This window comes from Onychostruthus taczanowskii, unplaced genomic scaffold, assembly GCF_017590055.1.
Source record: "Onychostruthus taczanowskii isolate IOZ18803 unplaced genomic scaffold, ASM1759005v1 scaffold560, whole genome shotgun sequence".
Lineage (NCBI taxonomy): Eukaryota > Metazoa > Chordata > Aves > Passeriformes > Passeridae > Onychostruthus > Onychostruthus taczanowskii.
The window spans coordinates 1-10902 of NW_024503236.1; the positions used below are offsets into that span (position 1 = coordinate 1).

General features: G+C 41.3%; 1 protein-coding gene across 1 annotated transcript in view; it reads right to left on the minus strand.

Annotated features, from left to right (window-relative positions):
* Positions 1–441: 441 nt before the first annotated feature.
* LOC121342957 (transcription factor 4-like) overlaps positions 442–10902 on the minus strand; it is a gene marked incomplete at its 5' end in the record, with an annotated part of 17321 nt that continues 6860 nt past the window's right edge. The window contains 4 exons of the mRNA XM_041417732.1: positions 442–536; positions 3745–3885; positions 5902–6131; positions 7930–8092. Coding sequence (XP_041273666.1) covers positions 3749–3885; positions 5902–6131; positions 7930–8092 — 530 coding nt within the window. The remainder of the gene's footprint in view (positions 537–3744; positions 3886–5901; positions 6132–7929; positions 8093–10902) is intronic.

Genomic DNA, 10902 nt, shown 5'->3' on the forward strand with positions numbered 1-10902 from the left:
CTCCCAATTTTCTCCCAATTTTCTCCCCATAAATTTCATTTTTTCCCCCAAATTTCCCCCACCCCCCGCAATTCTCCACTCATTCTCCGCCTTTTTCATTTTTCCAGCATTTTTATTTCTCCCCCCCCTTTTTCCACCTCCATTTTTCCAAAAAAAACCCAAAATTCCACATTTTTTAGGCACGAAATCCACAGTGTGGAAGCGACGATCGGGGCAGTCTCTGCCTGCTGCCATTCCCAAATTTTTCCCAAATTTTTCCCAAATTTCCCCCAAATTTCCCCCAAAATTCCTCCCAAATTTTTGGGATTTTTTGGGATTTTTTGGAGATTTTTTGGGGATTTTTTGGGATTTTTTGGGGGGGAATTTTCAGGCGTCTGCGACCGTGGAATGACTCAGACTTGTCGAGAAATTTCCAGAAAAAAACCAAAAAAAATTCGGATTCCAAAAAAAAAACAAAAAAAAAATTTGGGTTTTTTTTTTTTTTTTTTACAGGATCCAAGGAAAGAAACGAGAAAGAGGAACGGGGATTTCCAGACCTGCAAAAAAGAGAATTTTGGGTGAAAAAAGTCAATTTTTGGGGTTTTTTTTTGTTCCCATTTTCCCCTATTTTATTCCCAATTTTTGACAATTTTTTTCCTGATTTTTCCCCAATTTTTTCCCATTTTTCCCCAATTTTCATTCCAATTTTTCCCCAATTTTCCCCCATTTTTTCCCCAAAATTTTCCCCCTTTCCCCCCAATTTTTCCTTAATTTTTCCCCCATTTTTCCCCCATTTTTTCCCAATTTTCCCCAATTTTTCCCCATTTTATTCCAAATTTTTCCCCATTTTATTCCAATTTTTTCCCCATTTTACTACAATTTTTCCCCAATTTCGCCTCAAATTTTCCTTAAATTTTTCCCCATTTTTGTCCCATTTTATCCCAAAATTTTCCCCATTTTATTCTGAATTTTCCCTATTTTTTCCCCAAATTTTCCCCATTTTATTCTCAATTTTTCCCCAATTTTATTCCAATTTTCCCAGATTTTTCCCCAATTTTTGTCCAATTTTTCCCAATTTTTCCCCAAATTTCCCCCAAGGTTTCCCCCAATTTTCTTCCATTTTTTTCCCCATTTTATTCCCAATTTTCCCCCCATTTTTCCTTAAATTTTCCCCCATTTTATTCCCCTTTAATCCCAAATTTTCCCCATTTTTCCCCAATTTTTTTTCCCCAATTTTTCCCCATTTTATTCCAAATTTTTCCCCATTTTATTCCAATTTTTTCCCCATTTTACTACAATTTTTCCCCAATTTCGCCTCAAATTTTCCTTAAATTTTTCCCCATTTTTGTCCCATTTTATCCCAAAATTTTCCCCATTTTATTCTGAATTTTCCCTATTTTTTCCCCAAATTTTCCCCATTTTATTCTCAATTTTTCCCCAATTTTATTCCAATTTTCCCAGATTTTTCCCCAATTTTTGTCCAATTTTTCCCAATTTTTCCCCAAATTTCCCCCAAGGTTTCCCCCAATTTTCTTCCATTTTTTTCCCCATTTTATTCCCAATTTTTCCCCCATTTTTCCTTAAATTTTCCCCCATTTTATTCCCCTTTTATCCCAAATTTTCCCCTATTTTTCCCCTATTTTTCCCCAATTTTTTCCCATTTTTTATTCCAATTTCACCCCAATATTTCCTAAATTTTCCCCAAATTTTTTCACAATTTTATTCCAATTTTCCCTCATTTTTCCCCAAATTTTCCCTCATTTTCCCCCAAATTTTTCCTTAATTTTTCCTTAATTTTCCCCCCAATTTTCTCCATTTTATTCCAAATTCTTCCGCATTTTATTAAAATTTTTCCCCAATTTCCCCCCAAATTTTCCTTAATTTTTTCCCCATTTTGTCCCAATTTTTCCCCATTTTATTCCCAATTTTCCCCCATTTTTCCTTAAATTTTCCCCCATTTTATTCCCCTTTTATCCCAAATTTTCCCCTATTTTTCCCCATTTTTCCCCAATTTTCCCCAAATTTTCCCCGTTTTATTTTCAATTTTCCCCCAAATGTTTCCCCCATTCTCCCCAAATTTTCCCCCAATTTTATTCCAAATTTTTACCAATTTTCCCCGTTTTTCCCCAAATTTTCCTTAAATTTTTCCCCATTTTTGTCCCATTTTATCCCAAAATTTTCCCCATTTTATTCTGAATTTTCCCTATTTTTTCCCCAAATTTTCCCCATTTTATTCTCAATTTTTCCCCAATTTTATTCCAATTTTCCCAGATTTTTCCCCAATTTTTGTCCAATTTTTCCCAATTTTTCCCCAAATTTCCCCCAAGGTTTCCCCCAATTTTCTTCCATTTTTTTCCCCATTTTATTCCCAATTTTCCCCCCATTTTTCCTTAAATTTTCCCCCATTTTATTCCCCTTTCATCCCAATTTTTCCCCATTTTATCCCAATTTTTCCCCATTTTATCCCAATTTTTCCCCATTTTATTCCAAATTTTCCCCCCATTTTTCCTTAAATTTTCCCCCCATTTTATTCCCCTTTTATCCCAAATTTTCCCCTATTTTTCCCCATTTTTCCCCAATTTTCCCCAAATTTTCCCCGTTTTATTTTCAATTTTCCCCCAAATGTTTCCCCCATTCTCCCCAAATTTTCCCCCAATTTTATTCCAAATTTTTACCAATTTTCCCCGTTTTTCCCCAAATTTTCCTTAAATTTTTCCCCATTTTTGTCCCAATTTTCCCCATTTTATTCCGAATTTTCCCAGATTTTTCCCCAATTTTTGTCCAATTTTTCCCAATTTTTCCCAAAATTTCTTCCATTTCCCCCCCTTTTATTCCCAATTTTTTCACCAAATTTTCCCCATTTGTTCTCAATTTTTCCCCATTTTTCCCCAATTTTTCCCCATTTTTTTCCCCATTTTATTCCAAATTTTCCCATTTTTTTCCCCAAATTTTTTGTTCCCATTTTCCCCCATTTTATTCCAAATTTTTGCCAATTTTTTTCAAATTTTTCCCCAATTTTATTCCCATTTTTTATTCAATTTTTTCCCAATTTTTCCCCATTTTATTCCAATTTTTCCCCAATTTTTCCCCATTTTATTCCAAATTTTTCCCCATTTTATTCCCAATTTTCCCCCCATTTTTCCTTAAATTTTCCCCCATTTTATTCCCCCCCCATTTCCCCCAATATTTCCCAATTTTTCCCCAATTTATTCCCATTTTCCCCCATTTTTTCTCCATGTTATTCTAAATTTTCCCCCAATTTTTCCCCATTTTATTCCCAATTTCCCCCCAATTTTCCCCAATTTTTCCCCAATTTTTCCCCAATTTTCCCCCAATTTTCCCCCAATTTTTCCCCATTTTATTCCCAATTTCCCCCCAATTTTCCCCAATTTTTCCCCAATTTTTCCCCAATTTTCCCCCAATTTTCCCCCAATTTTTCCCCATTTTATTCCCAATTTCCCCCCAATTTTCCCCAATTTTTCCCCAATTTTTCCCCAATTTTCCCCCAATTTTCCCCCAATTTTTCCCCATTTTATTCCCAATTTCCCCCCAATTTTCCCCAATTTTTCCCCAATTTTTCCCCAATTTTCCCCCAATTTTCCCCCAATTTTTCCCCATTTTATTCCCAATTTTATTCCATTTTTCCCCATTTTATTCCAATTTTTCCCCAAATTTTCCCCCAATTTATTCCCAATTTTTTCCCAATTTTCCCCAATTTCCCCCAATTTTTCCCCAATCTCCCCCCATCCCCCCCCCGTGTCCCACCTGCTCACATCTGCCCCATGTGGCCGGCGCCGTCCCCCATGGCCGGGTGGGCGGCGGCCAGGGACAGCGGCGGCGGCTCGGCCGTCACCTTCTCCTCCTCGCGCCGCTTCAGGCACGCCGCCTTGGGGTTCAGGTTCCGCTCTGCGGGGACACCGCAGCTGGAGAACCCGGGAGAACCCCGGGACAACCCCTGGAGAACCCCGGGAGAACCCCTGGAGAACCTCCAGGGAGGAGGACTCCATGGAGAACATCAAAAACTCCATGGGGAACTCCAAAAATTCCATGGACAACAGCAAAAACTCCATTGGGAACATCAGAAATTCCATGGAGAGCTCCAAAAACTCCATGGGGAACATCACAAATTTCATGGAGAACCTCTGGAGAACCTCTGGAGAACCTCCAGGGAGCAGGACTCCGGGGAGAGCTCCAAAAACTCCATGGGGAACTCCAAAAATTCCATGGAGAACTGCATGGAGAACTTCTGGAGAACCTCCACGGAGGAGGACTCCGGAGAGAGCTCCAAAAACTCCATGGAAAACTCCAAAAGTTCCATGGACAACAGCAAAAACTCCATGGGGAACATCAGAAATTTCATGGAGAACTCCAAAAGTTCCATGGAGAACTGCATGGAGAACTTCTGGAGAACCTCCACGGAGGAGGACTCCATGGAGAACTCCAAAAATTCCATGGAGAACATCAAAAATTCCATGGAGAACATCAAAAATTCCACGGAGAACATCAAAAATTCCATGGAGAACTTCATGGAGAACTTCTGGAGAACTTCCATGGAGGAGAAGTCCGTGGAGAGCTCCAAAAACTCCATGGAGAACAGCAAAACTTCCATGGAAAAGTTCATGGAGAACTTTTGGAGAACATCCATGGAGGAGAACTCCGTGCAGAACATCACAAATTCCATGGAGAACATCAAGAATTCCATGGAGAACACCAAAAACTCCATGGAGAACTTCTGGAGAACTTCCATGGAGGAGAACTGCATGGAGAACTCCAAAAATTCCATGGAGAACATCAAAAATTCCATGGAGAACTCCAAACATTCCATGGAGAACCTCTGGAGAACTTCCATGAAGAACTCCATGGAGAACTCAAAAAATTCCATGGAAAACTCCAAAAGTTCCACGGAGAACTCTAAAAATTCCATGGAGAACCTCTGGAGAACTTCCATGGAGGAGGACTCCATGGAGAACTCAAAAAATTCCATGGAGAACATCAAAAATTCCATGCAGGACATCAAGAATTCCATGGACAACATCAAAAACTCCATGGAGAACTCCAAAAGTTCCATGGAGAACTTCTGGAGAACTTCCAGGGAGGAGGACTCCGTGGAGAACTCCAAAAACTCCATGGAGAACAGCAAAAACTCCATGGGGAACATCAGAAATTTCATGGAGAACATCAAAAACTCCGTGGAGAACTCCAAAAATTCCATGGAGAACCTCTGGAGAACTTCCATGGAGGAGAACTCCATGGAGAACTCAAAAAATTCCATGGAGAACACCAAAAATTCCATGGAGAACTTCATGGAGAACTTCTGGAGAACTTCCAGGGAGGAGAACTCCATGGAGAACTCCAAAAATTCCAGGGAGAACTTCATGAAGAACACCCCAAATCCCGTGGACAACCTCCACCCCAAAGCCCACCCCGCGCCGCGACCATCACCAACCTCGGACCTGCTGCTCCATGGAAGTTCTCCATGGAATTGGTGGTGTTCTCCATGGAAGTTCTCCCAAGTTCTCCATGGAAGTTCTCCATGAAGTTCTCCACCAAGGTTCTATTGAGTTCTACACTGAGGTTCCTCAAAGTTCATGGAGAACTTCGGAGAACTTCCATGAAGAACTTCATGGAGAAGTTGAAAGAACTTCCATGGAGAACTTCCATGGAGAACTTCCATGGAGAACTTCCATGAAGAACTTCATGGAGAACTTGGAAGAACTTCCATGGAGAACTCCATGGAGAACTCCATGGAGAACTTCCATGGAGAACTTTAAAGAACACCCATGGAGAACTTCAAAGAACATCCATGGAGAACTTGGAAGAACTTCCATGAAGAACTTCCATGGAGAACACCATGAAGAACACCCCAAATCCCGTGGACAGCCTCCACCCCAACTCCCACCCCGCGCCGCGACCATCACCAACCTCGGACCTGCTGCTCCAGGCTGAGGATGACGGCCACGGCCTGGTGCAGGATCAGCAGCTTGGTCTGGGGTTTGTCACTCTTGAGGTGGAGCTGGACCATCCTGCCCAGCTCCTTGAAGGCCTCGTTGATGTCCCTCACGCGCAGGCGCTCTCGGGCGTTGTTGGCCATCCTTCGTTCCTTCTCCCGTTCCGCTTTCTGCTCCGGGGTCAGGTCCTCGTCGTCGTTATTGCTGGAGAAGGTCCAAAAGAAAAAAGGGACTTTCCAATGGCGGCTCCGGTTTGGGTTGTCCACCACGTTTGGTGGGATTTTGGAGATGTTTCTCCTCAAATTGTGGAGAAATTCCATGGAGAACTTGGTAGAACTTCCATGGAGAACATCCACGGAGAACTTGGTAGAACTTCCATGAAGAACTTCATGGAGAACATCCATGGAGACGTTCCATGGAGAACTTCATGGACAAGTTCCATGGAGAAGTTCTTTCAGGCTCTCCATGGATGTTCTTTGAAGTTCTCCATGGAAGTTCCCCATGGATGTTCTCCATGAATTCTCAATGGATGTTCTCCATGGATGTTCTCCATGAAGTTCTCCATAGATGTTCTCCATGAAGTTCTCCATGGAAGTTCTACCAAGTTCTCCATGGATGTTCTACACAGTTCTCCATGAAGTTCTCCATGGAAGTTCTCCATGAATTCTCCATGAATGTTCCCCATGAAGTTCTCCATGGAAGTTCTGCACGGAACTTCTCCCATGTTCTCCATGATCTTAGAAGAACTTCCTTACAGAACTTCCTGGAGAACTTCCATGGAGAAGTTCTTTCAGGCTCTCCATGGATGTTCCCCATGAAAGTCCTACCAAGTTCTCCATGGAAGTTCTCCTAAATTCTCCATGGATGTTCTCCTAAATTCTCCATGGAAGTTCTCCATGGATGTTCTCCATGGAGTTCCTCATGGAAGTTCTACCTGGTTCTCCATGGAAGTTCTCCAGGAAGTTCTCCATGGAAGTTCTCCACAAAACTTCTCCCATGTTCTCCATGATCTTAGAAGAACTTCCTTACAGAACTTCCTGGAGAACTTCCATGGAGAAGTTCTTCCAGGTTCTCCATGGATGTTCTTTAAAGTTCTCCATGGAAGTTCTCCTCAAAACTTCTCTCATGTTCTCCATGATCTTAGAGGAACTTCCTTGCAGAGCTTCCTGGAGAACTTCCATGGAGAACTTCCTGGAGAACTTCCATGGAGAACTTCCTGGAGAACTTCCATGGAGAACTTCCTGGAGAACTTCCATGGAGAACTTCCTGGAGAACTTCCATGGAGAACTTCCTGGAGAACTTCCATGGAGAACTTCCTGGAGAACTTCCATGGAGAACTTCCTGGAGAACTTCCATGGAGAACTTCCTGGAGAACTTCCATGGAGAACTTCCTGGAGAACTTCCATGGAGAACTTCCTGGAGAACTTCCATGGAGAACTTCCTGGAGAACTTCCATGGAGAACTTCCTGGAGAACTTCCATGGAGAACTTCCTGGAGAACTTCCATGGAGAACTTCCTGGAGAACTTCCATGGAGAACTTCCTGGAGAACTTCCATGGAGAACTTCCTGGAGAACTTCCATGGAGAACTTCCTGGAGAACTTCCATGGAGAAGTTCTTCCAGGTTCTCCATGGATGTTCTTTAAAGTTCTCCATGGAAGTTCTCCATTAAGTTTTCCATGGAAGTTCTTCATGAAAGTTCTACCAAGTTCTCCATGGAAGTTCTACCAAGTTCTCCATGAAGTTCCCCATGGATGTTCTCCATGAGGTTCTCCATGGAAGTTCTCCTAAATTCTCCATGGATATCCTCCAAGAAGTTCTCCACGGAAGTTCTACCAAGTTCTCCACAGAACTTCTCCCGTGTTCTCCACGAACTCAGAAGAACTTCCATGGAGAACTTCCAGGAGAACACCACAAATTCCATTTTTTTCTGATATTTCGTCCCAATTTCCCCAAATTTTCCCAAATTTTCCCGATTTTCCCCATTCCCCCAGCTCCCGTTACCTAGATCTTGACCTAGTTATGGATTTGATCTCCTTCTTCTCCTCTTCCAGCTTCTTCTCCTCGGCCGCCTTCGGCTCCTGCAGGTTCTCGTCGGCCTCGTCGTCGGATTTGATCTCCGAGCTGCCCGAGGACACGCTCTGCCCCTGCAGAGCCCCTGGGATCCCTAAAAATCCCAAAATTCCGGCTGGAGAAGGTCCCAAAATCCCAGAAGTTTTGGGATGGACCTTCTGGCTCCATAACTTGTTTTCTCCAAGCTCCATTCCACCAGGAACATCTCCAGAAGGTCTCAAATCCCAAAATTCTTGGGTTGAGGGAACTTCTCATCCCATCCCAGGTTCTCCAAGCTCCATCCCACCAGGAGAATTCCCAAAATTTTTGGGATGGACCTTCCGGCTCCGTAAGTCCTGTTCTCCAAGCTCCATTCCACCAGGAACATCTCCAAAACTTCCAAAAATCCCAAAATTCTTGGGTTTGAGGAACTTCTCATCCCAAAATCCCCAAAATTTTTGGGATGGACCTTCCGGCTCCATAACTTGTTTTCTCCACGGTCCATCCCACCAGGAACATCTCCAGAAGTTCCAGAAATCCCAAAATTCTTGGGTTGAGGGAACTTCTCATCCCATCCCCGGTTCTCCAAGCTCCATCCCACCAGGAGAATTCCCAAAATTTTTGCGATGGACCTTCCAGCTCCGTAACTCCTGTTCTCCAAGCTCCATCCCACCAGGAACATCTCCAGAACTTCCAAAATCCCAAAATTCTTGGGTTGAAGGAACTTCTCATCCCATCCCAGGTTCTCCAAGCTCCATCCCACCAGGAGAAGTCCCAAAAATCCCAAAATTTTTGGGATGGAGCTTCCGGCTCCATAACTCCTGTTCTCCGAGTTCCATCCCACCAGGAACATCTCCAGAAGGTCCAAAATCCCAAAATTCTTGGGGTTTGAGGAACTTCTCATCCCATCCCAGGTTCTCCAAGCTCCATCCCACCAGGAACATCTCCAGAAGGTCCAAAATCCCAAAATTCTTGGGGTTTGAGGAACTTCTCATCCCATCCCAGGTTCTCCAAGCTCCATCCCACCAGGAACATCTCCAGAAGGTCCAAAATCCCAAAATTCTTGGGGTTTGAGGAACTTCTCATCCCATCCCAGGTTCTCCAAGCTCCATCCCACCAGGAACATCTCCAGAAGGTCCAAAATCCCAAAATTCTTGGGTTGAAGGAACTTCTCATCCCAAAATCCCCAATTTTTTTTGAATTCTCACCCTAAATTTCCAAAATTTTTTGGGATTCTCACCCTAAAGTCCCAAATTTTTGGGGATTTTCATCCTAAATTCTAAAATTTTTTGGGATTCTCACCCTAAATTCCCAATCTTTTGGGGGTTTTCATCCTAAAAACCCAAAATTTTTGGGATTCTCACCCTAAATTCCAAATTTTTTGGGGAATTTCTCCTTAAAATCCCAAATTTTTTTTTGGATTCTCACCCTAAATTCCCAAAATTTTTTGGTATTCTCGTTCTAAAAACCCAAATTTTTTTGAATTCTCACCCCAAAATCCCAATTTTTTTGGGGATTCTCATCCTAAATTCCCAAGTTTTTTGGGATTCTCACCCTAAATTCCAGAACTTTTTGGGATTCTCACCCTAAAATTCAAAATTTTTTGGGATTTTCATTCTAAAATCCCCAAATTTTTTGAGTTTGAGGAACTTCTCATCCTAAAAACCCAAAATTTTTTGGGATTCTCACCCTAAATTCCTAAATATTTTGGGATTCTCTTCCTAAAAACGTAAAATTTCTTGAGATTCTCACCCTAAAAACCCAAAATTTTTTGGGATTCTCACCCTAAATTCCTAAATATTTTGGGATTCTCTTCCTAAAAACGTAAAATTTCTTGAGATTCTCACCCTAAAAACCCAAAATTTTTTGGGATTCTCACCCTAAATTCCCAAAATTTTTTGGTATTCTCGTTCATAAAAACCCAAATTTTTTTGAATTCTCACCCCAAAATCCCAATTTTTTTGGGGATTCTCATCCTAAATTCCCAAGGTTTTTTGGGATTCTCACCCTAAATTCCAGAACTTTTTGGGATTCTCACCTTGAATTCCCAAATTTTTTGGGATTCTCATTCTAAAATCCAAAATTTTTTGGAATTGAGGAACTTCTCATCCTAAATTCCCAAAATTTTTTGGGATTCTCACCCTAAATTCCCAATTTTTGGGGGGTTTCCATCCTAAAAACCCAAAAATTTTTGGGATTCTCACCCTAAATTCCAAATTTTTTGGGGAATTTCTCCTTAAAATCCCAATTTTTTTTGGATTCTCACCCTAAATTCCCAAAATTTTTTGGTATTCTCGTTCTAAAAACACAAATTTTTTTGAATTCTCACCCCAAAATCCCAAATTTTTTGGGGATTCTCATCCTAAATTCCCAAGTTTTTTGGGATTCTCACCCTAAATTCCAGAACTTTTTGGGATTCTCACCCTAAAATTCAAAATTTTTTGGGATTTTCATTCTAAAATCCCCAAATTTTTTGAGTTTGAGGAACTTCTCATCCTAAAAACCCAAAATTTTTTGGGATTCTCACCCTAAATTCCTAAATATTTTGGGATTCTCTTCCTAAAAACGTAAAATTTCTTGAGATTCTCACCCTAAAAACCCAAAATTTTTTGGGATTCTCACCCTAAATTCCCAAAATTTTTTGGGATTTCCCCCCCTAAATTCCCAATTTTTTTGGGATTCTCACCCTAAATTCCAGAACTTTTTGGGATTCTACACCTAAATTCCCAATTTTTTTGGATTCTCACCCTAAATTCCCAAAATTTTTTGGTATTCTCGTTCTAAAAACCCAAATTTTTTTGAATTCTCACCCCAAAATTCCCAAATTTTTTGGGATTCTCACCCTAAATTCCCAAATTTTTTTGGATTCTCATCCTAAATTCCCAAATTTTTTGGGATTCTCACCCCAAAATCCCCAAAATCCTT